The sequence below is a fragment of the Vidua macroura genome, chromosome 13, assembly GCF_024509145.1.
Source record: "Vidua macroura isolate BioBank_ID:100142 chromosome 13, ASM2450914v1, whole genome shotgun sequence".
Lineage (NCBI taxonomy): Eukaryota > Metazoa > Chordata > Aves > Passeriformes > Viduidae > Vidua > Vidua macroura.
Window position 1 is genome coordinate 18,731,924 of NC_071583.1, and position 26,208 is coordinate 18,758,131.

The following is a 26,208-nucleotide window of genomic DNA, read 5'->3' on the forward strand; positions in this document are numbered from 1 at the left end:
CCATGACTGTGGAATGCGCGGAATGCCGGGGCTGCAGGAGCTGAGGCAGCAGCCACAGGAGCTCCATCCATCGCTTCCTCCAGGCAGGAATGACAGGAATTCTCCAGCAGTGCCAGCCAGGCTCGCATTCCCAGGAATGGCATCTGCTGATTGCCCAACACAGCTCATCAACGCCTTACCTGGCCGGCACATTCCACACCTGACTGTCAGAGCAGGAATGTTTAGCAACAACTGCCGCTTGCCCAGTTGTCAAGGCAGCCCAGGAAGCAGCTGGCTCCGAGCTCCTGGCCTCGGAAAAATGCAAAGCACTTGTGTTCCTCCTCCTCCTGCTGCTGCTGCTGCCTCCCCACCCCCAGCCGGAGAGCCTCAGAATGGGGGGAAGTGAAAGGAGCGCCTTACAAAGAACGAGGGAACAATACTGCAGAAATCGCAAGGTGAATACGTATGGCTTGCTATAAATAGTTAGGCTGAGCTAATTCCTGTTACTTCACGCTGTACAAAAACAAAAGAAAACATGAAAACCCATCTAATCACGGCGGCTCTTCTGCAGATCTCCCACACAAGCTGGAACAAAGGGAGAAAACCGAGCACAAAGTTGGAGCCAGGACACGATTTTAGCAGATTTTAGCACGCAGCGCTCAGTTCCGTGCGGGGACAGATGAGAGGCACTTACAGATGCGGGTTGAACATGCGGCTCATTTTGGAGACGTGGTCGTTTTCACAGTCCAGCTCCTCGTCCCCTTGGTCCATGCTGAGCTTCCTCTTGCTGGGGCTGATGGGCGGCGGGCCCGTGCGGTGGTTGCTGAGCGCGGGGGATTGCAGGGGCTGCATTCGGGGCTCCCCTCTCAGCGCCGCTTCACCTGCCCGGGGAGACACGACAGGGGGTCACCGCCACGGGGACAACAGCGACAACCATCCCCCTCTAGGGAGCACCAAGCAAAACCCCCCGAAATTCCCCAGTAACGACCCCCGAAATTCCCCAATAACATCCCCTGAAATTCCCCAGTAACGTCCCCTGAAATTGCCCAGTAATGCCCCCTGAAATTCCCCAGTAACGTCCCCCAGACTGCACACGATGCTGTTGTAGGATGGACAAGGCATCCCAAACCATGCTTTATGCTGGAACAAGCATTGAGAAAAGGCAGCAGGAGAGGGGTAGCTCACCCCGGATGATCCCAAAGGCTGAACTAACCCATCTTTGCAGCAGCGTTTTCACTCAGATTTCCTCTCAGCTTTTTCACTCAGATTCTCAGCGTTTTCACTCAGATTTCCTCTCAGCTTTTTCACTCAGATTTTCAGCGTTTTCACTCAGATTCCCTCTCAGCTTTTTCACTCAGATTCCTCCCCTGGCAGGCTGCAGTTCCAGCACTGGGCTGTGATTACCTCACTCTGCAAACCATGACTATTCACAGAGAAATAAAAGCTTTGTTCCTCTTCTTACAGTCGCGGTTATAAATTCCAGGGCTACAGTTCACGTTAATGCCAAATATTTCAGATCTAAAACTGAATAAACGTTCAGATTCTCAGATGATTCCCTTTATAAAACGCTGTCCAAAACAAGCTTGTCTGGTATATAACTATGCAAGGGAAAAATCAGGGGGGAAACTGGAACTTGCTGATTCAACTTTTAAATATGTCCCTAAATGTCTTTCTCTATACTTTAAAATTATGTTTGGGCCCACGAACAAAAGAGCACAACTCTTCAGCAGAGGAATCACAGAAATGCTAATTTCCAGCTGGCGGCAGACTGAGTAGATGGTAAGTTTTTATATAATCTCACACTTCCCAGAAAAAGCCGTTGCCAGCATATGGGAGCTGTGTGTAAGCAATTCCAGCAATGCCACAGTTGGCTGTGCACAAGCACAGGACAGATCGTTGCTAAGCAGGCGTTAAAGCGTGACCAGGGCTTTTCCCATTTCAATTAAATGTCTCACTACTCCTATAGCCTGGAGCACAGTGCTGCACTTCACCGCTATGGACTTCACTGGAACTCACATCCTCAGGTCATATTTAGACCTCATAGGGATTTAAAGATGTAAAAAAAGCGCTTTTGGGGCTCCATCAGGGGCTTGGAGAGGAGCTAAATTAACCAGGGTTACCTATTCTGGTAATATCCCCGAAATAGCTGCTTTTGCTGGAGTTTAAAATTTGTATTTTTCCTACACTGCCAGAAGCGTTTTGTTTTTTACACAGCCATAATTTCCAGACCTAAAATTAGGCCTAAGTTAACTCCATCTAGAGCCCTGTGGTACCTGACAATGGAAATCTTTGTGTGCCACCACACATTTTCACATCATCACTGAGGCAGATGATTTATAAAATGCTGCCTTAATTCCTACATACGACAAATAACATTTTGTTGGAAAAAGAAGGAGCGAGGAGAAAACCTCCTGAATGTTTACCAGTAAAAATAAGCATTCTGCCAATTTAGTCAGCATAATATAAACTAGCAAATATACGCTGACCTATAATACACCACAAGCCATGATTTCTATTAAAGACTCTGGCACCAAATCTAAATAGGAACTTTCCATCTCAGCTCTAAATAGCAAAAACTCTGCCCTGCTGCAAATGCTCTAGGTCAGACACCCAGAGCTCTCCTGTTCCAACCAAACATTAATTGAGAAGCACCTACAACTACCCCAGTGCCATGAAAAAAGCTTTTATCAACACAACATCTTTTGGAAATTGTTTGCAGATCAGTACATTTGTGCATTTTCCTTTGTATTTTGCCAATAGAAACCCCCACCTACAGAGTGTTCATGTTCTAAACTTTCAAAGCAAACCACATCACACCAGTTCCTCTCCATGAGGAATCTCCCTCACTCCTGTCTTTGAAAAGGAATAATCTAAAAGCAATGTCAAAAGATAAAGCTTTCAGCACCTGAGGCTGGAGGCTGTGTCCTCCCACCCATGCACAATCACTCTTCTCCTGCAGGATCTCCCATCGCTTCTGGGGACTCCAACACAAAATTCCACAACAGCAATTACAAATTCCATGTGGGCACCTCACTCCCACTGCCTCCTGAGCAACTCCTAAGTGCCTTGGGCAGTTTAAATACCCATGTAAAGCTAACTTGGGTGTTTATAAAACACCAGAAATCTCTAGACATTCTTCAATCCAGTAAATCAGAAACCTGTCCTTTTTCCCCAAACAGGACCTGATAGTATACAATTACCAAAATTGGGATATTTTATTTCAAAATTAAAAACTCATTTCTTCTATGTATGGTAAGAACAGCATTTATATATTAACATTCAAACTGAGTATAAAATCTGGTAAAAATGCTATTGTATGCTGAAAGAAACCTATTTTAAAGAAATTTAGCAAAGAAAGGAAGGGCTTCTAATGAAAGCCTATCCAATTTGGTAATGCATTTTCCTGATTATGCAGGGAACACCAAGACTTCAGCTAAACATACCAGGATCTCACCAGCACCACTGGGCCAAAATGAATCAAATTCACCAAACTTTGAACAGGTGGGAGCAGTGAGAGTCTCTTACAGGACTGACAGGACAGTTCAGTTGATAGAGCCCCTCCTGCCCACACCAGGCAGGAGAACAATGCCAAAAAGAGTCCAGACAACAGGGAAGCTCAAGGAAACTATCTCTTTACATTGTTTAGAGGGATGAAATGGAAATTCCTGTACTGGTTTTGCACAGCACCCTGAGTTTACGTGGGGCCTGCATATTTGATTAGGGCTAAAACTGCTCTTCATTTAAATAAAACTCCTTCCCCACTACTTTCCTCCTTACCAAACGTGAATTTAAAGCAGAGAGAGAGAAACCACAGAGGAGACTATGGCCCCAAATGCTGTTTTAAGGACTAGATTTGTCTCCCCCAGCTGACCACACTCCATGGAAACCAGACTCCCATCACACAGCTGGCAAGGCAACACTCTGATAAAACCACTGTGTTTTATAAATTCCCCAAGTCCAAACTCCAGGCTTCAAAATTCATTACTGTGACGGCTTGTGTCTGCCCTGCAACTGAGAGCAGAGATAGCAAACACATTTATTGTGCCTCTCATAATGCTCCTCTTTGTTTCAGCCAGCAGCTGGTGGAAGGCACTCCAGATCTGCTGCTTTCAGATACTTCTACTTACAACTATTCATACTAGTCTTCTTTTTTTTTTTCCTTCTCCTCCTCCTCCTCTTTTTTTATTAAAACTGTTGGGCAACATGATAGAGCACAGACAAGCTAAACAAAGATAACACCGTGACGTAGTGTCTGCCTATAGAGCAGCTCTGCTCTCGCTTGACACCAGCCCATGCAGTCAGCAGGAATGTGCTTTATTTTAACCACTTAGGAGCCTGGCTGAAAGTGCTTCCACTCAACACAGTGTGTGTCAGGCCAGCAGGGCTCTTCCCAGCCCCTCACAGCCCTGGGACAGCTCTGTGTAAACAGAGGATGTCCACCTCTGTTTGCCTTTCTCTGGCCAGCGGGAGCCGCGGCCCCAGCGGAACGTCCGCAACAGCAAAAGTCGTGTTTTAACAAGTGTGCCTTGACAGAGAGACACCAGAGGGGTCTGAAATCTGTCTGAGAGCTCCAGGAGTCACCAAAGACTGGAAAAACAAAATATACACTACTCTGGCAGCAAGCTTCCTTCCTGTGACTCGGTATGGGCTGCACGGACACAGGGCTGCCATATCCTATCCCCCCTCCCAATTTCCTCTGACCCGCTGGCTGCTTGTGATGCACAAAGTCTGAGCATTAATTACAACCCAGAAATCCACATGTGCCTTTGTCCTGCCAGCTGAAGACTGACATGGTGCAGACCTTAGGCAGGTTAGAATAAAACTCCTCGAAAGAAAAACCCAGCACTGCCCTCGCCCATCTTTGTTCTTCATCTGACAGATGGATTTACCTACAAGAGTGAATTCCTGACAAGTTTATTAACTTTTAGGGGAAAAAAAACCCTTAAAATTCTTCAGTTGTGGTGTTTGTCATCAAGGTCCTTACCTTTAAGGTCTTGGATTGAATTACTATGACCTCAGGCCACTCTATTAAAAAAATCATGGGCAAAAGCATTAAACAGACTTTAATTAATGGGCATCACACCTTTAATTACCTTTTCCAATACCTGCAGACAAACTCTCATTAGTGAGAGGAGCTGCCTCATGTTCTTAAGGCCAAACTCCCAGGAATGAGTAGTACACGAAGACCTTCGTGGGCAGCTTTTTCTATTGGTTCAAGATCAAAATTTACTTTCATGGCATATGCTGAAAAGCCAAGATCTTCACAAAAGCAATACACATGTGAAAAAGATACTATAAAATAAAATTTATTTTATTCTCTATCACTATATTCTAAAAATCATTAGGAGATTGAATAACACATAGATTGGAACAAATTTCTAAACTATTGCATGTTTTATTCCACTATGGCAAACACAGAAATCAGTCTGTGCCAACAAAAATTGGAATAAATGGCATAAAAATTCCAGTTCATGCACAAAATAAAAATAATCACATGATTTGAGATATCAAATACCAAGCAGGGAAGCCACCACAAATTACTCAATTCAGCAAGTCATGAGAACAAGTTCTCAGCAGAGAATTGCAAGGCAGCACCGAGCCCCTGTGCAGATGTTGCCAGCTGCCTGCTCTGGGTGTCATTGCACCTCCCACTGTACAGGGGGAGAGGACTGACAGCCCCGGCACTGGGAAATTCCCCTGAAATCAGATCTGTGTGAAACTGGCTGCAGGCAATCTGAAAAGTGTGCAGTTCCAGGCATATCTGCTTCACTTGCTTGACCAAAGACAACAAATTAATTCATTCTCAGGAGGAAATCTTGGGTCACCATGAGAGACATCCCACAAAGAATTACAAATTATATTATTTGTATCATTGCTGAGCACTTCTGCAACCCTCACTCAGAAAAACAAACAAAATCCCTTATCCCAAAAACCAGCATTCTGCACCACTACTTTATTTCAGGGTTGCTTCTACAGAAGAGATGATTTAAGATGAGCTTAAATAGGACTTAATTCTGGGAAATAGTACATCAACCACTGTAAACAGAGTCACAGTAGTCTGTATTTCCTTTAGAGTACATTAAACAGGCCTATCTGGAGAGCATAATAAAACAGCAAACTACAGAACAACAAAAAATTAAGTATTAATGGCAACAGCCTGATTAAAACATGCTGCTAAGACATCAGATCTTGGAAATATTCTTTATTATAATTGACAGATTTCTTTCTGCGGCCAACTTACTGATTCCTTTATCTGCCACATATTTTACTGACTTTCTGCTATGATAACAAAAAGCTAATTTAGGAAACCAGAAAGTCACATACACATGTGGAGAAAAATTGGCAAAAAGCCTCTTCTCCTCCGTTTACAAAACATATGAAAAGCACTTACTCCTGGAAGCAAGCTCTGGCTACCACTGTGCAGAGATTTGTACGCCAGAAAACCCATGGCCAAAAGCAAAATCCAGTGATTCAAGTGACTGCTCTGTGCTGGCTCCTCCAGCTGCCCCTGCCTGCCAAGCAGGGACACGTTCTGCTGCACACTGCAGGCAGGGACATTAAAGAGTGACCCCTGCATTCAATCACCTCCACCCACTTTCCTCCTCTTCCCTTCAAAAGCCTCACAAAGGAGCCAGAATTTGGTGCAGCAGCATCACTGGCAGCCTGCAGCAGGCTCGCTAGAGGATCCTTCCAAAAATATCTTGTTAATCAAAATTAGAGATCATTTCTACTTAATAGGTCTTGAAAACGCTGCATGATGTACCAAAAACTACAGTGCAACAGGCAGAAAATGGCAAATTTGCCTCCCCCAAGCCAGTACTACCCTATTTGCTCCTTCAGAGGTAGTGTGAAAAACTGACTACTCATCTGAAATTCTCTCCCCTCGTGCTATAAAAGCACAGCTGTACAAAATACCATGGCTACATCAACTGCCGTGGCTGGGGAACTGCTTCAGTTCCATAAACTATTTAATAAATACATAAGATTAATTAAAAAAAAAAATCTTTGCTGAACACTTCAACAATGGCTGAAAATTTTCCCTGAAAAATTCAGGTACCTGGTATTTTCCCTGGTACCTAAAAATACCAGGTACCAGCTGAGGGGGTCTCCTTGGCAAGGAGGCAAGAATTGATGGCATGGGAAGAAACAGGGCAGCAGATCTGCCACAAAGAAAGCAGGGTGGAATAAATTTTAATGCTGTGGTCTGGCAGAGCTCCTTAATATTTCCTCTGTCAAACTGCAGCTTTCACACCTCAACAGTTGTGACTGTGAGGCTGTGTTCACTTCCAGCCCAACAATGAACTCAGGCTTGGGTCTAACTTTAGACCATGAGATTACTTCTTGAATTTGCAGCTCTCACTAAGATCATGGCCCATTTAGGTAACTCTTACAAAACTCTGAAAAAAGTGTTGCTTTTTCTGCTCAGAGTACCTGTACTCGTGCAAACTGTGGCTAAAACAAGATTTCAATTATCTGGCAGGCACGATTTGGATGAAGTCAATGGTAAAACTACACTGATCCCCAGATAAATAACACCAGGGCTGGCCACAGGACTTGTTAACATCAGGGTCAGAAAGGATTTCTCTGACAGAGGATGGGTATGTGCTCAAGGAGCAGGGCTGCACCCCAGGAGCAACCTTTGAGCCTTTCTGCCAGCTCTCCCAGGAAAAGCTTGCACCAACCATCCAAAGGCAGTGAAGAGGGACTAAAAATGAGCACCATTATCATTTTGTCTTTGCTCAGAGAAGAACCACGCTCTGGGCTAAGCCCAGCTCCTGAGTCCAGCCAAGGGCAGCAGTTTGGCCATCCCAAACACAGGAGGGGAGGAAGGAAGACAAAGGGAGGAGAATCCTCTACACTCCCTGCAGCAAACAGTCAATTCCATATTCCTTTTTGCTTAGCAAACATGACATTCCTCTTTACTGGGCAGCAAAAGACACATGTGATAATGTGATTTTATTGAAAATGTAAAAGCATTATCAATATTTTTTTTTTTTTGGTGAGTGAAATATAATTAAGGGAACACGTTGAAGATGTTGTTTCCCAGACCAAAGGTAGTTTCAGATCTAGATGTTCTTTTTTTGGTCACCAAGACTGAGAGTCTTAAATGACTTTGTAATTTAAAAGATGACAAAGCTAAACTAATCAAAGACCAGCTGAAAAAATCCAAGCCAGAAGCCCTGCCATCTATTCCAAAAGTAAATCAAAGTCACAGCAAGGTCATGACAGAAGAAATTGTAAAACTGGGGCTAAAGCATTATTTCAATGCACTAAATCCTACCTTATAGCTGTATTGTCATGTGATGGCAAAGAGAGACAAATTCAATTTGTGAAAGCTCAGACTTGAATCATTCCCCCTAGAGAGAAAATATTTGCTACCCTCCCTCTGGTTGGTTGGTTGGTTTTTGGGGTTTTTTGGATATTGTTTGTGGATACTCAGGTTTAAACTCCCCCCCCCCACCCCCGCCCTTGCTCCAATGGCTGATATTCCATGGCTATGATCCTGTAACACAAATTAAATTTTGGGTGTTCAGTGTCCCTTGTGGGTATGAACACAGTCAGGATGTGCTACAGCAAGCATGCTTCAAACATTAATTCTGACATGTTCACTTGCAACAGGGTCACATTAAAAGTAAATCCAATAAATTGTGCCCACTCTCCTTCATAAGGATTTGAAGCAAAAGGTGCAACAGAAAGGTAAAAAAAAATTCCATTTATTTCAACTGGAGCCTATTTGTAGAAATACAACAGGCTTTTATTGCAGTTTAAAATAAAGATGCTCTGAACACCTTTTCTCACATTATTCTCCTTTGCTACAGGTGAAAATATTCAGACCATCAAGAAAATGAGCTCTCTGAAAGAGCTATGAAATCTGATACCACATTTTCCAGCAATGTTTCTTTTATTCCCATTTTATTTCTCCCCAAATTCCCTACCTGGAAGGTAAAACGACCCTCAAGAGAGGAGAGAAATGCTTTAAAACATGAACAGAAAAGCAGATGGATTTAAAATGTTAGGAAAAGACATGCACAGATGGGTGCTGCCTTTGGGATGGATCTGGAATAAAGCATGGTCACTGCTCAGGGCACTGTGCAAGATCCAGACGGGATCCCTGGGACTTGCATCCAAGTGACCAAATTCTCTTCCTAAACCACAGTGAAATGAGAAAAAAAAAATCACATTTGGCCCCACAAACACAGGAAAAAGTTGGATTTCCACTCTGGTTTTGCTACCTGATGTGTAGCCCCATGGTCTCCCATGTGAGGGACACTGAGCTCCTCCAAACTGCCAAACTGGGCAGAATACCCAAGATTTTAATCCACTGAGCAGCAGAACAATCCCAACCCATCTCCCACAAAGAATCCATTGTGGAGAACAAAATCCCTTTGTCCTTCAGAAGGGGTTCCAAAATCCCTTGTGCAGAGGGAGAGCTGAGCGAGGGAGCAGCGACAACTGCGCGGGGCAGGGGGAAATTGGGAATCCTCAGCAAAGCAGAGGAGCCTTCCAGAGGGAAGCCAGATCCTCTTTGGAGCATGGAAAAGGAGCAGGATGTGCCAGCCTGCCCCTTCCTCCTGGGCAGGGCTGAGACAGGGCCCAGCCACTGCCCCAGACAGGAAAATAAAGCAAATTCAGCTCAGCACAAGCCCTGGGTGGTGCATAACACAGGACCTTCACTCCTCTGGCTTTGTGTTATGCTGAGGTATAGCTGAGCACTCCCTCAGATGCTGCTCTCGTGCAGTGTTTTATTATCCAGGAACTTGTGGAGGCTTCTAGAAGAGCCCAGAGAACAGTGCAGCTCATGAGATTCAGAGGAAAGGCTTCTATCTAATTTCTCCAGGGTTATGGATGCTGGTGTAAAGAAACACATAAAAGCCAAAATATCACCATTGTTCCTGACAGGACTGTCTTCCAAAACAAACAGGCACACAGCAGCACTAAGGAAAAAGATGCAACTAAATCTGTGCCTCTGACAGAGCAGTTTTTAACCTTGGGTTCATGACACACAACTACATGGATTTTATTGGGGAAAAAAGAAAATGGCTATGAAGAGACGTACAGAAAAAAAAATTAGCTAACCAGAGAGCACAAAAGCTTTCAAACTGTTGCTCCACTGCAAAGTTTAGCTGTGAAAAAGCTGGTAGCACAGAATGAATCCCTGCCCAGAAGGACTGAAGGTGGTGGATGTGAATTCAAGCACTCCCACCAGGCCAGCAGCAGCGCTGGGATTGCTGGAGGCTGTCCCAGGGATAAAAGGGAGCCAGTCCCGTGGTGCCAGGGGATGGATGGCAGCACTGGCCAGCTCAGAGCCCGCCTGTTTATTTCACAAGCAGGGCTTGCTTTGTGGGGCCAAGTTGCAGGGTCACTCCAAATCAATGTTCTGTCCAAATCAATGTTCTCTCCAAGGGGAAGAGAAGGCAGGGCAGATAGAGGGAGGGATTGTGCTTGCTACCAAGAAATTACATGCTGCCTGGGCAGCCTTTCTCACAGTTTTCTGGGCACTGAGGACAGGTTTTCCAGAACTCTTGGAAAAACAAGAACAAGCAGAGGTTCTTATTTTTGAAGTTATCTTGACAGTCATGGGGTTGGAAGGGGTGAGCAGCACCAAAGTTACACTCTGCCTTCAACCAGAGCTGCGTCTTCCTGCCCTATCTCTACTAGTCCTTAGCTGAATCTCCTTTTTGACAACAACTCCAGGTTCCTTCTCTGTTTATTTCAGAGCTGCAGAAGCAACTCAATCCTGACAGAACCCAGAAAGACAGGGAAGTGCAGATGGGTTGGTAAAACAAAGGTAACAAAAACACATCAGCTGTGTGTTTGTGACCCACCACTCTCGTCACACTATTCCCACAGGAGCCAGGAATCACACCTCTCACTGCATTACTGTGATGTAATTCCCCAGTGAATCACCTGTTAAAACCTTCCCCATCTCACTTGAAAAACATTTCTGCAGCTCTCTACCCCCTTATCACACATTTAAGATGTTCCACCCCATAATTAAGCAGGAGTTGTATTAACTGTGAAGTTTTTAGTGGAACCAAACAGCAATGCTGGGGGCAGTGAGGCACTGCATTAGTAATTAAAAGGTTTGGAAGCCCTGCTTCAGGTCATAAATGGGCTCAGACTAGCTTGCACTGCAGGAGCACAGCTGAACTGCTATTTCATTAAGTCTCTGATCCCAACTCATCCTGCAAAGAGAATATAAAAATTAACATCTGCGGGCACATTCCTTTTATCCAACTCAACGGGCTGTGATCTCAAGGAACTGACCTGGGGAGGTCCTGTGGCTCAGACAGGGGAACTTCAAATTCTTCCCAGCATTGTCTGCAGGGCCTCATTCCTTTTATCACCTAAAAAGACTTAACTACATCCCCAGAAGGAGATTCCATCACCTCAGTTTGGGTGGGATCCACTACAGAGGGACCAAAGTCACAACGATTTGGTCCAAAAGCTCCTGTTTCCCCTCCATGACTGCTGAGCACAAAGTAAGGATCAGGTCCATACAGCATCAGTCCAAGAATCATTGTTTTTACCTGCTTAGCTGATTAATGACATATTTTATTTGAACATCTCAAACAGGTAAAAGCAATTTTCTTTACTAAGAGGTCACAGTAAGGTTTAGCAGCTGCGGCAAAATATTCCAATTGAGGCACTTGGAATGCTGCTGTCAGCTTTATCCCAGACTTCTGTGAGTTCAACCAGTTACAGCTCTTTATTCCCCACTGTAAATAAGGATAACGGTCATTGTTTATTTCACAGGGCTGGCTAAAAGTTGAATTAACTGGGCTTCTGCAAGAGCAAGGATTCTGCAGAGAGGATTAAAAATATATGCAAATGTGAGCATTAAAATGTTTGCTGTCATACTTGTTGCTAAACACACCAATTGAAAAAGACTTGAACTCAACCAGGGTGGTGTTCAATTTACTGTACTGCAAAGAAAAACGCAGAACATCCACGGATCAGCTGTTAAGGAAAACATAATGTACCTCAAAGCAGTCACAGTCTTACATATTTGGACTTTTAAGAGTTTTTAAAGAAAGATAACAATTTTTTTAACTTTTTTTTTTTTTTTTTGTGACGAGCTGAGTTAAATACATGGATTATGTAACATCAGAGAGAGAAACATTTCTGAAGATAGAGAACCCAGCCAAGGCTCTGTAAACAACCTTGCTAATGCTGGAATTCCTATTTTTGCTACCTTTGGTAAATGGCTCAGTGTGATGCCTGCAGCAGGACAAGAGCAGAGTGTTCACCTCTGGGTTTGGAGTGTTCAGCAGGAAAAGTGTGCACGTCAGCATTGCCCCAGCTGGCCCGAGGAGGTTTAATCCACGCCAACCACAGAGTGGCTGCGAGAGCTCCGAGATGCCACAGCAGGAAAACTGCAGGGTGGGGGTTAAACAAGCACCACTGCACACCAGATGTCTGAGGAGGACATCTAACAAGGATCCGGAGCATGAGGAAGAATATTAAAAAAAAAAAATCCCCTTCAATGCCATAAATATTTATACTAAACCAAGGAACTGGCTGAGTTCAGACTTGCCTTATATGAATCATACAGCACTTCCCTCAGCCCGTCCTCATTTCATGGATAAAAGCACCACAGAGGAGCTGCCACACTTGTGTCAGCTTCTTTTTCTCTATGGCAAGAGCAGTTTTTGTCGAGCTGCTTTAGAAGATGTTGCTTTCCAAAGAATATAAACAGAACAACTCAATAGTCCTATTTTACTTGGCTAGCTCTTGTGTGGCATTTACTGATCTTCCCAGACCATTTAGATTCATAGAAATAGTTTCCCTTTGCCTGGAGAATTTAATTTTCTTTACAGGGACATTTAATTACAATCAGCAGAGCATCACAGAAAACAACTCCAATACTGTAATCCAGAGCCAAGAAACCATATTTTTCTGAAAGTTTCTGCTCTGAAAGTGTCCAAACCTTGCTACTGTCACAAAAATCTTAATTTACTTTCAGAAGTGAGACCTAGTAAACATTAGCAATTAAGTAACAAAATTGGAAGTCTCAATATCATCTCGAAAGTGCAAGCACAGTGTGTTGATACCATTTGCAAAAGAAATAAATCCCCACTCATTCCCAAAAGAACAACAGCTACTCAAAAAGATCCATTTGGCAGCTTTGGGTTTCACTCTTCCCATGCAAAAGATGGCTGGGCTGGACACTTTGTAGGTTGTAACTACAAAGGGTACTGCCAAGCTGCTGTTCTGGGATTTTCAGTTAAAACAAAACATAATAAATGCACCAAATTGGTTTCTATCCCCATACAACAGTGCCATTTCTGCCCTGGGCAAAAAAAAAAAAAAAAAAAAAAAAAAAAAAAAAAAAAAAAAAAAAAAAAAGGATTAAATCTCTCTCACATCTAACTACAACCCATGTTTAAATGAAAAGAAAAGAAAAAAAAAAACTATTTCTGCATGCTGAGAAATAAATATTAAGCCTCACAAAGCAGGAAAGTGTAGTGCTGAGAGGTTTCCATGCCTGCCCTGTCAAATGGGTTTCCAGGAAAATCTACTGCTTTTTAAACAAAACTGGTTCCAAACTTTCCCTGGGAGAGCAAATATATTTCCTGGAACCTGCTAGCAACATTTGGAAGAATAGGAGGAAAGTTATACACTACAATGCCTGGTTCTCACAGCTGACAGGGAACACTCCAGAGCGATGAGGAGTGAAAAGGAGCATGTCTTCAAATAATCAGAGACTCCTGTAACAAGGGGAATTAGGAGAGGACAGGAGCCATAGGTTCTGTGAGGGAACTGAGCTGGCACCAGCCTGCTGAAGGCAACTTCTCTTCCTCCCTGTGTGCCACCAAGGCTGCAACATCCCACTTTATCCCAAATATGACCTGCTTCTATCCTTGAACACCACTGTGGATGAGCTTTTTCTCCAAAACCAAAATGAGGCACAAGCAGCACACAACATTTTTGGGGGGAAAAGCTGGGCTGCACTAAGTGCTACTATGCTTAACAAGTCCTTGCTTTTAACACGAGCAACAACCAAATTTAAAAGAAAAGGGGAAAAAAAGTGTTACGTAAAAAAATCTGTTACCAAACAGTGCCATGAAATTTGGGCAAGGAAACACTCTAAACTCCTGTTTAAAAAAAAATCTGATACCAACCAGTGCTGTGAAACTTAGATAAGGGATTATTCCTACCTCAGTTCCACACTTTTGTCCCCACCACCCATATCACCCTGAGATTTAAGGACTGCCATTCCTATTAAAACAGCATCTCTGAAGATCTTTGAAGTCCCATCACCTCACCCAGGTTTCTGGGGGACTTTTCCTTTGGCTGGAACCAATGCTGTGGTGGAGCTGGGCACCTCAACTTCACCAAGGTTGCACAAGCAGCTGTACTGAGATATTTCTTAACAAGAATGACCTTTTCTAAGGGAATGGCCTCAAGTTGCATCAGGGGAGGGTTAGGGGGGATCTCAGGGAAAGGTTCTACCCCAGAGGGTGCTGGGCACTGCTCAGGCTCCCCAGGGAATGGACACAGCCCCCAGAACTCCAGGAGCTCCCAGGGATGCCCAGGATAGGATTGTTGGGGTGTCTGTGCAGGGCCAGGAGTTGGACCCATGGTCCCTGTGTGTCCCTTCCAGCTCAGGACATTCTGGGATCCAGGGAACTGAAGTCCCCCAAGCTTGCCTTACCCTCCAATCAGTGCCAGCTATTCCTACTATTAAGACCAAACCTCTTCCAGCTCCATCCATCTGTGACGTGAGGTTTACAAGTGGGCAGAGATAACCCTAATTAAGAGCTCAACTGCCTGTTCAGTGCCCTGGAGGTTCCATGTGCCCCCATCCCTCCCAGGACACACACCATTGCTCCCTGAGCTCCACTCACGGCTGAGCCCACGGGTAGGGACAGGCTGAGAGAGAGAACATGTAAAAAAGCTGTGAGATGAAGCACCAGGGGCAATGTGCCCCCAGGAAAGTCAGAGGGAGCCTGCTGGCACTGCTGGTGTCTGTCCCTGCCCCTCAGCCTCATGCCACAGTTATCCCCAAAGGCAGGGACAAACAATGCCCCTGTGTGTGCAGCTATCCATGCCGATCTGGAGAGCAATTTGCAGGGGGATGATCCAGGCTGCAGGAAAAACTGGCTGGCTTTAAAGAAGGAATTCAACCCCAAAGCCCTCCCGGTTCTCTAACGCTGAGGAAGTATAAAGCCATTCTTGTAAACACTTCTCCAGGAACTCGTGTTCACCACTACCTCACACTATTATCAGTGAGAACTTATAGGCTCTGTCCTGCTGGATTATTGTTAGTGTAAACAACTTTGCTAAATTGCTTGGCACTCTGTCTGCATGCAGCATGTTCAAACTCTGTAGTCTATTCAGCCAAAATCAAATATAAAGGCCCATCTGTATTAAACCTCAAGAAGAAATTAATAGACGACTATTTTCATGCAAAGCAGATATTTAAAAAAGGCAAAGCCAATACATATGGATGAACTTTTTCATTCATAATTTTAGATGCCACACAATGAAGACTGTTGTTTAAGCTTTATTTTTTCTCTAACAGCTCTCCATACAATGCAGTGCATTGTTCAAACTCTGGAGCAATTTAAGCTTTTTCAATGTCTCCTAAAATCCCTGGATTTATATCCAAAGAGAGAGCTGGCACTGTAACAAATTTGACTTGTGAGTAACAAGTTACAGCCTTTAAGCAAATTGCTCATTAACACAGAATTCAACTTACTGCTACAAACCTCACTACCTTTTATCTCAGGAAAAAATATATGCTGCCTATCTTATCTACAGAAAGCTGTGGGATAACACTCTATTATATTTGGGTTTTTGATTTCCTTGTTTGAGTTCTCTGTACAAATGCTGAACTAGCATCCAGGGTGAGAACTCCAGAGGGAGAAAAAAAAAAGTTAAAGTATGACCTAAATCTATCCTGCCTTTGATGATGGAGGAAAATAAACTGAATTTTGATGTCAGTCCTGAAGAGGATATTCCCAACTTCATGTTAGGAGGAAATGAGCAAGAAAAGCCCAACTGTGAAGCTGGGGCTCTTTGTTTTTTTCCCAAAGATGAAAGAGATTGAAAATGCAAAATCCACAGAATGTTCTATAAATGGGGAACGTTCTGTAGGTGCATCTTAATTTACATGGCTTTGAACAGAAATTTTACACTGTGTTACAAATAAGAACACTTAATTTGCCGTGAAGGAGATTCTTATCCAATTCTTAGCAGAACAGTGCTTAAGTCATTTTACATACTTAGAAACTAACCCAAACTTTGCAGTTAATAGGAGAAACTGATGTTAGAGAAAGAGAAAAATGCAAGGTCAGCAGAGACAGCTGATGGAAACTCTTCTTTAGAGCTTAAGAAAACATTGCATTTCATTAAAAAGCAAAAGAAGTTAGCAGGATCTGTGCCTCTGATAGCAAACATCTGAAGTGGCCTTTTGGGGAAGACACAGACATTTTCAGGATGCTTTGCAGTGCCCTGAGAGGACACCCAGCTCTGCAAGCCAAAGAACGCTCCAGCCTTACAGGAAGTCAGTGAAATAATTATGTAATATGCCACTAACTAATGAAAGCTGTCCTGAAACCAAAAAGGGGTGTTTTGCTAGAAATCTGGATCCAATTTTCTTCATTAAAAAAAAAAAAAAAAAAAAATCCAGTCTTCTGGGCTATCCAGAGAATTCTGCATAACTATTTTGAGTGCTCCAAGTAACATGCCTGGGGGATTTCTTAGCATCTTATTGCATTTCTTTATACCTTTCCCAGCACAGCAGTTCCAGCCCTGAGAATGCAGCAATAACCCAGAGCATCTGAAACGGGGAGAGAAAGAGGAAGGAAGGCAGAAATCTGCCTTCCAACACTGCACCATCTGTGATAAACAACAGAACAAAACGGATCTGCCTGGAGACTGCTCCTCCTCATGCATATTCCGTGGGAAAGCAGAGCCAGAACTGGCTGGACAGCCCTGGAGTCAAAGAGCAGCATCACCTGTGCTCTGTTCTGTTTTGTTTAACTCTGAGCACTCCATTACCTCAACACCGGGCTCAGAAGGAATATTGAGCTGGAGTTAAGTGAGTTTCCACCACAAAACGAGATGCAGATGTTCCAGCCCTGAATACCTGGCCGGATCAAGTGGCTGTCATTCGATAGGAAGCGCTGGGAATGCCAGCCTGCCTCAGAGTGCTGCTGCTCCCTGGCCTCTGCACCTCAGCCAGGGCTCCCAGGAGCTTCCTCGTGGCCCTCAGCTCATTAGGAAGAAAACAATGATCTGAAAGCACCACTCATTAAACTGGCCATTGTTGATCACTGGCAGCAAATGTTGAGTAGAAGAATATCAGATGCATCCACGCTAAAGATGAGCATCCAGATGCCAAGGCAACAATTCTTTAATTATTTCTTCTTTTCTCTTGCACCAAAACTATTACAATAAATTGCTTGAAATGGTTGATCATTACTAATATAACTGTCCTTTTCCATTGGTGAGGACTAAGCATCCCCATTTGAATGATTTAAAAATTTTCTTTCAAATGTCTTTTTTATGCAACTTGCTAAAAAAAACCCAACTCATTAACATTCAGATTTTTCTCCAAAAGCATCAGTTGGATTTGAGATTACCATGGGGCATCATAGGGCTCAAAGCTAGTAATGAGATTAAGAAAACTCTCCAAAGGACACAAATAATCAGTGTAAAACGAACAACCTTAAGGAAAGGAAATGGTTTTATCCTGTGCTTCAGAGTTATGGACCCCCTTTCTAAAACTCTTTCCCCTCATTTCTGGTTATAATCCTTTTCCTGGCTGTGGCTGTTTTAATTACACGAGTGTGCAGAATTTTCCAGGAGGCTACAAAAGCACCTTTAGAGGTCATTTAGAAACCTCCTGCTCAAAACCAGCCTCAGGCAGGGTGGGATGCTCAGGTGGGATTCGAGTATCTCCAAAGGTGGAGACTCCACAGCCTCTCTGGAGAACCTGTACCTGTGGCTCACCAACCTCACAACAACAACTAAATCACCCCACGTTTGAGAAAACAGCCAACCTCAGGTGAGGTTCCACCTGCAGAGCTAAGCCTGCAGCACAGCTCACTTTTGGACAGTCAATGGGAGAACTTCCAGCTCTCCCATTGCCAGCCCAGCCCCAGCAGAAGGACAATTTGCTGCCCACAAGGCAGATCCCATCTATGTTATCACCATTTCTTCTTTTCCCCCAGAGGGGAGGCCAAAATCAGAGGTGTGTTTAATGAACTAAACAGCACAGTATTTCCATGCTGGGGACTCCCTGGCTGGAGTGTGACCATGAATGGCACCATTTAGGAGCAGACTGAGATGAAGACACAGCTGAGGTTCTTGGGAGGTTCCTGCCCCTCCCAGGCAGGGAAGGCTCTCCAGGGCTGGCATTAACTCAGCAGCCTGCAGCTCACAGATAACAAATTGCTATCTGGGACTCTTGCTGGGCAAGAAAAAGCAGGACCCCTCTCAGGATGCGAATCACACTCCTCTGCTCCATGTCCAACTAAAGGGTTGCCAGATGCACACACTGGAGGAACTTTCCCTATTTCTTAGGTATCAACACATCTCTGATCCACAGGCTATTGCAAATCCAACAGTTCCAGTGCCAGAAGAGTAGAACCACCAGTAAACTTCATAAAACACGCTGCCATAGCTCACCAGCGTAGAAATCATCTCAAAAACCAAAAACAAGTGTTTCAAGAGAGAATCTAAGGGAACAAGGAACCCATCTATTTCCTGTGGCCTATAGGCCCATCACTCTTTCCTCTGAAATGTCAAACCTATTTTTATCTTATCCTGCATCTTCAGAAGTACTTTTCAGGAAGGCATCAATTTATAAGTAGTTCAAGTGTGGCCTTCAGTAAATCCTAATTAATTGGGTTTGAGAGGGCGTTTTTTGTTGTCAATGTAGTTACTACTGCAACAGTGTCCCTGGAAAGACAAGATCCATCACTGCTGACACAACTCACTTCTAAAATAAATACTATGGCAGAGGCCAGGAAGATCTGTAGGCATCTCTAAAACACCCTTTGAGTTCAGAGCAGATGTTGCCAGTGTTTACACTTTTTTAAACCATTGGGATATAAACAGCTCACTATAAACACCACTGAAGTTTTGCTTTTCTTCTCTTCATTTTGTGTGTGTTTATTTTAGTGTTAAAAATGTTAACTTCCAGAATAAGGAAAATAGCAACAGATGTTTAACCTAAACAAAAACTGCTCCAGTAGAGTGTATTCCTTAAGCTGTTCTTTTGCTTTTGAACTATTAAAGCTAAGATCTGGTTAAATAATAATTACTGGAGAAGAGGGTGGGGAATAAAAAGGGGACTGGAAAGAATCTTCCATAAATATAAGGCATAATTACAATGAATTGAAGTAACGAGCCAAAACTACAGAGCAACAAAACTCAGTGAACATAGCGCTCAGAAAGATGTGTTACGTAAATACAGCTTTGCATGAAATTCCACGGTCTTCATCAGAAATTATCAATTGCTTCCCAAGAAAACACTAATTGCGGAGAGAGACTGCAAGAAAACACTTGCAGAGAGCAGTGAAAAAGTTAAAGGATCCTGAAATGAAAAAGTTAAAGGATCCTGAAAGTTGTTTTTCTTTTTTTTTTTTTTTTCTCTTAAACAAGTTTTCTTGCTCTAACAAAGAAAGCATGGCATAAGGAAGAATTCGGGAATTCAACTTCATGGAACCTCAGCTCTGTATTATTCAGCTCAATCTTCTGTAAAAGAGCTTAATCCAAACGAATATATACATATTTGTGCAGGAAAGAAAAGACAGGAAAAAAGGAGAAACAAAGATATTAACAGTGCAACAGGGAGCCCCTCCACTTCCTGAAGGGAAGAAATGTGGCCATGCTGGTTTAGGGAGAGAAAAGATTGTCATTTCCAAAGTGAGATTCAGCTGCCTGCGCTCTGGCCTGGCCTTTTCCTGAGCACTGTGAACAGATATCTCCTTGGCCTCTGTACGCTCCTCATTGTCTCTTTCCTGACAACTCCAGCAAGTTTATTTTCCGAACGAACATGGAAAGCGTTCCTGCTGAATCAGAAAAAAAAAAAAAAAAAAAAAAAAAAAACCACCAGCTTTTCGCGGCGCTTGTGTGTGGCTACAGCAAAACCAGCCCCGCTGCCAAGCCGAATTAGCTCAGTGGTGCCTTTCTCTCCAGGCAAAGCCAAGCCATAACCGCTTCTCGCAGGCGCACGTAGAGAAAGCTCCGCGCAGATTCACAAACCGATTTTGCCCTGTTACCTCAGGCGCCTTCCCAGCGGGGCTCTGAGGGCTGACGGGGGAGGGCAGCCCCGCCGGACAGCGCGGAGCCCCGCCGGACACACGGGCCCTGTGTAACGCCCGGGGCGGCGCTGGGGCCGGGCAGTGGCCCCGGCCCCGCGGGGACACGCCGGACACGCCGGACAGCCGGGCCCACGCGTGTCCGGCCGCGGCCCAGCCCCGCGGCGCCGCGACAGACGGACAGACGGACAAACCCCCGCCCGCCCCCCGGCCTTCAGTGCCAGCAGTGCCGCCGGCCAGGGAAAGGAAAGCTGGCGCTGAAAACGCGGATTGTGAAAAAAAAAAATTTAAAAAAAAAAAAAAAAGAACAGGAAAAAAAAATCACAAAGAAAGAAAGAAATCCCTGCCCTGTAACAAAGCTCTGACAACAGCCCGCGGGGCGTCCCGCACCGGCGATCTCCAAAAACATCCCCGCTGACAAACAACAGCGAGCACCGCTCGGAGAAGGATCCATCCTGGAAGGGATCCATCCCTCCCCGTGCGAGGGCACCACTGATTTCCCGTGGCGAGGCACTATTACCTTCGTAGCACAGGATGCCGATATTGTTGTTCATCTTGTCCAAGTACTGGTAGTTCAACAGGTCCATCCTCATAAACAGCATTTATCGGGCTGGCGGAGACGAGCGGCTCCGGGAGGGGGAGGCAGACGGTGCCGAGGCGCTCCCGGCTTCCAAACCCCAGCGGAGGCCCAGCCTGGAGCGGGTCGGGAAGGGGGGAGCGGGCTCCGACAGCCCGGAGAACGCGAGGGGAACGCGCTGCGGGGCGAGGGGAGCGAGCCGTGCGGGGGCTTCCCAAGAGTTCTTCCAAGTTTAAAAAAAAAAAAAAAAACAATTAAAAATAAGAGCGTAAAAGCAAAGCGAACGCGGCGGGGCAGGGCAGGCAGGGAGGAGGGCGCAGCCTGCTGCGAGCGCCGGCGCTGACAGCGGCAGTGCCCGGCACTGCCCGCCGGGCCCCGCTCCGAGCCCGCTGCCCTCAGAGCCCGGCCCGCCCCGCGCAGGCGCTGCCGGCCGGCCGCGGCTGCTTTGTGCTCCGCAGGGCCCGGCGGGGAGCGGGGGGCGGCGGCGGAGCCACGGAAGGAGGGAGGGAGCGAGGGAAGGAGGGAGGGCACGGCCGCGTCAGAGCCGCTCGCACAGGAAACAGCGGCGGCGGGAGGAGGAGGAGGAGGAGGCGGCTGCGAGGGGAGGAAGCGGCGCTGAGGGGCCTCCTCCGGGCACGGGCGGCAGCGCGGCGACTCGGGGGCGGGCGCTGAGCCTGCTGTTTAAAGCTAATTCTGCCTCCCTGCGCTCCCCAGCACGGCCTCAGCGCCTTACGGCGAGAAGTAAATGCGGTTCTACAGCCACAGCAGCCATGGAATCACGGCGTGGCATCACAGGAATGATAAATGGAATCACAGGAATGAGAGAGACAATTAAAATAAAAGGCGTGAGGCAGTGGCCATTGCCCCGTGTATATAGTTTATATATAAATAGTTTAAAAAGGTTTCTCTCTCTGCATATAAACAGGCATCGCACACATTGCTACAGTTCCATCGGGGCACAGCCAGATGGGATTTTTTAAGGGCTATTAGTGGTTAAACATTCCGGGCTCTGGATCTTCAGCAGCTGCCGAAGCTCCGGCTGAGGTGACAGAGGCGATGGAGCCCGGTGCTGCTGCAGCTCTCTCATGCCAGGGTGTGGGCTGCCCTTCCGCAGCCCCAGCCTGGAGCACAGAGCCGCTCAGACAGATGTGTGCAACTCATCCTGAGAGGGCAGAACATCTGGGCGGGTGTGAGAACCTCCATGGGCATCAGTTCGCATTTCCTGCGGCTCATCAGCGCCTGAAGTCTCGGGCTGATACGAAAAGAGAAATAAAAAAAGCTAATGGAATCCTAATTTTTCCTCTGCCATCGTCAACTTGGAGCACAGCTCATTCCTGCCCGTCTGGGATGGGGAATCTTCATGGTGCACACAAGGGCAGAACCAGTAAAAAACTTCAATTTCCACCCTGAGAACTTCTCCCCTGCACTAGAGAAGGGGAAGGGATGACATGACAGAGGCAACTCGCAGAGTGACACTTTGTGATGGCATTTTGAGAGTTACTGCTTGAATACTCTGGGCATTCCAGTAAAAACAGTAGGTTAAATTTACTGCTGGTGTCTACTGAATATTCTAAGGAAGATTGCCTAGAACATAAAAAAGGTTTCTCCTCACTGCAGATGCACAATGCTGAGGTAACAGCACATTTCTTGAATGGTATCTAATAAAAAGTTGCAGTTGTTTTGCAACAGTTGCAACCACGCAGACCAAAGCAGCCCATGCTATTTTCTAGAAAAAGAAACATCTTTAATAAATGGTGATTTTTAAGAAGGGCATGAAAAGTTTTACATATTGTGCATACTCAGAGATATTCTACACCAATCCATCAAATTAAAACAGCCATCTAATAAAGACATCAAGAGAAATCTAAGCCATCTAAGGTATAAACAACAATAAAAATATACACCTCCAACATTAAAAAAAAGAGGGGCACATTTCTTCAGCATGAAATGCAAGTTCCTCACCAATTTTGGGGACAATATTTTGATATGCACATAGAGAGCATCCCTGAATTCACATGAATGCAACACATTTCTTGGGTGCTTGGGAAGGACAAGAAGATAAGTATTCGATTTTTTCGCTTTAAAATACTTAGATTTTTGTGGGAGGTGCAGGTGATGAGGAAGAAAACACTATTTACACTCCTTTAGAGCAGTGCTCTATAAGAAAGGGGTGTGCATGGCCATTACAATTCCCAGTCCAATTTGAATTCTCTCTATTCAAAGTTACATATTTCTTCAAGCTGTTTGGAAAAGCATGGTTGGGTGCTGTCCAGAAACCACTGACTACTCAGAAGTGCTGTCCAGACACTAATAAAGGAGTTAATTCTTCTTTATTAGACCAGTAGTCACTGGTGTGCAGGTTTTTAGGCAGTAATGATCCTTGTTAGGTGAATGGCTTTCAGCATTTCAGTACAAACTCTGATTGGACTTGTCAGATGTTGCATAATGAGTGTGCTTTACAATAAATAATAATAAACTGTACCAAATGCCAAGAGCTTTTTGAACTTCTGTATTAAAATATCTGTGCTGCAAACAAGGCAATGCCTAGTTTGCAGCAAGAAAGAATGAAAGAATGTGGGGGAATTATCAATGTAAACATATCCCTTATATTGCATTTTAAACCCAAAATCCATTCTTAGGAAAACTTTCTTTGAAAGAAAATTGTATCAGCTTAACAAACCCAAGTCCAGCAGACATTAACCTCAAATACTGACAGGGTCACTGTAAAGTACTTGGCTCCTGTCAGCAAATTCTCAATTCAGATTGCTGCTCATCGGTCTGAGAGACCTTCCACTGAACAGAAACCAATAATCAGCGCAGCAGTGGGCGGGGGAAAAGGCTGCTTTTCATCAGTTCTTCTACTCCCTGATAGCTGCAAACACAGAGCGAGCCGAGGCATCCCCGCCTCTCGCTGTCTGCAGTATTTCCTCTAGGAACGCACACTCCCCGCTCCTGGCACCGAATCCCAGAGCTGCGATCCGCTGGGAACGCGCTGAACTTCAACTTTAACACAACAGCAGCCTCTAGAGGTAACGGGAAAGCCACGGCTCCGGTGGGATTGACGGGGGATTTTCTCCTAATTATCCCACAGAGCAGGGCAGAGCCTTCAGCCTCTCAGGGCTCTGCTGCACTTCAGCCCAGAGAGCAAATTCAGGCTGCACACAGCAATGTCTCACCGCCTCAGAACACACAAAAAGCAAAGTAAGGAAAGCAAAAAGAGCAGGTAAGTCACCACTTAATATAAAAGTAAACCCTTACAACTGTATCTTATTCAGTTGGATTTGTGTAGGGAAAATTCTTAATTTATCAAGTCTATGATATCAGATTTGACAGTGAGAGTTTATATGGGTTTTAGAGCATTTGAACAAGCACTGAGCTGCTTTAGAGCATTACAAACATACAGGGAGCTGCTTTTTTCTGTGCCTTTTCTCTGCCCTTCTCGACCCTCTCCTGTCTCACCTGTGCTGCTGCCTCAGGCAGTGCTGAAGAGCCTGAGAAAACAAAATGCCTTTGGTGCCTGCACTCCAACACATCTTCCAGGGGGAAAATGGGCAACACTGGCTAAGAATCAACCCCACAGATGGGACACAGCTGAAATTCCACTCGTGAAGAGCATGAGCAGAGAGCAACTATTGAAACAGTGACCAGTTCTGCAACTGAGAGAAAAAATAGTCTTTATAGAGGTGAAACACACTCTGCTGTGTCTGTGTGGCCACACAGTGCAGCTCAGCAGAATTCCATTTTTGAATAGATAATTGTCAGCTGCAGCTCCTCAGGTCAGGCAGGCACCTACTGAAACCTCAGCACACCGAGGAGGAGGTGGAGGAGTAAAGCAAGAACATTTAAAAACAGGTTTTACCCTTTTTCTTGCCCTAAGAAAAGAGCAAATTCGAGTTGAGTGTTGCTAGGTAGAGATGTGCCTGAAGGAAAAGGCTTTTCTTTTTCCACGCACTCCACGGCAGTGTGTGGGGAAAGCTGCTCTCAACATCCCTGTTCTTGTATTTCTTAGAATGCATTGCACAAGAAAAAGGCAAAACAAAAAATTCCCCTTGAAGCAGGATGGGGTGTTTGCTTTGAAACCCATTCAGGTGTGATGAGGAAATACACTTAAAATGGACTGAACACGCAGCAAGCCCAGAAATGGATGACAAGGAAAATGACATTTCAGGTTCCTTGCAAGCAGCAATCTCCCAGCTGTGCCTCTGAGATCCACAAACACAACTCTTCCCTCAGTGAGCCAGATACCACAAAAATAACTTTACACACTTCTTACAAAGCATTAAGCACTCAACTGCACCAGTGGACAGAAGATATCAAAACACACATCATTCCCATGTGCATTCTTCCACCTGATTTTCTTAATCATAAAGTTGCATTGCAAATAGATCTTAATCACACCCAACTACATGTTCCCTTAAAATAAATCAATAATTAAGGAAAGCCCCATCAGGTAGGGCATCTCTGAGCTCAAGCTGTGTCTTCCTGTTTGACCTGTCCCCTAGTTAAAGGTTTCAGCAACGTGCCAGACATTACTGAACACAAAAGATGCCTTTTTAATTATCACTGGAGCTTCTCAAGCCTGAAATAGGGACGTTTACACCCAATATTGTAACGAAAGAATTTATGCATTCTATCATTCTTGTCATAACCTAAACTTAGGGAGTGCTGCTTTCAAAACCCAAACACAGCATTATCCAGTGAGGAAATCTGTTTATGAGTGTGAGTGTCACAAAGTGCTGGGTAACTCACATTGGAATCCCCAGTGAACAAAATGCCAGGGAAACCAAAAATACAGTGATGCCTAAGAGTGTCTAGAGGTGCAAGCACTTGTAGGTGCAGGAATAGATGGTAATGGCTTGTCTGGACTGGCAGATGGACTTTTTTTCATTTATTTTTTATTTTTTTTTTTAAATGCACTGCAGTTCTTATTCTGTACTACTCTCTTCTTTAAAGACACACAGATTTCAAAAAGCATCTCACCATGGTGGTGAATAAAAATTTCAGATCACCTGTTTGTAAATACTGAGCGATTTAGGACCAGCTGTGTCATACCAGATCAGAAAATTCCAAGCTGGCTATCAACTCAAAAAGTGTTTGGTGAATTAAAACCTGCCCTCAGCAGCAGGAATCATTTGCCTCCCACCCCAAACCAAACACACCTGCTGACTTTCCACAGCCTTTTCCAGGTGGGAATTTGGGCCAGGAAAGGCAGAATCCCAGGCAGGGCACAGACAGAACTTCCCTTGTAGGATTTTTTTTTTTTTGGCAAAAACCACAATTAATTCTGGGTGAATATATAAAATAGGCACAGAGGTGCTGGGTGAGGCCTCTGGTTTATCAAGAATATTTTCCATTTCTCACTGGTATCTTGCA

At 44.8% G+C, this 26,208-nt stretch overlaps 1 protein-coding gene across 3 annotated transcripts in view; it reads right to left on the reverse strand.

Annotated features, from left to right (window-relative positions):
* Positions 1-26,208, reverse strand: part of VGLL4 (vestigial like family member 4) — a 76,964-nt gene that overhangs the window by 23,556 nt on the left and 27,200 nt on the right. Inside the window, exons 1-2 of one of the 3 annotated variants that reach the window (XM_053989609.1) lie at positions 20,779-21,195; positions 674-860 (exon numbers count right to left, since the gene is read on the reverse strand). In XM_053989609.1, coding sequence (XP_053845584.1) covers positions 674-860; positions 20,779-20,860 — 269 coding nt within the window. In that variant the 5' untranslated portion in view covers positions 20,861-21,195. Of the gene's footprint in view, positions 1-673; positions 861-1,192; positions 1,250-20,778; positions 21,196-26,208 lie in introns of those variants that run through there. The other 2 variants (XM_053989611.1, XM_053989610.1) reach the window with 2 other exon arrangements.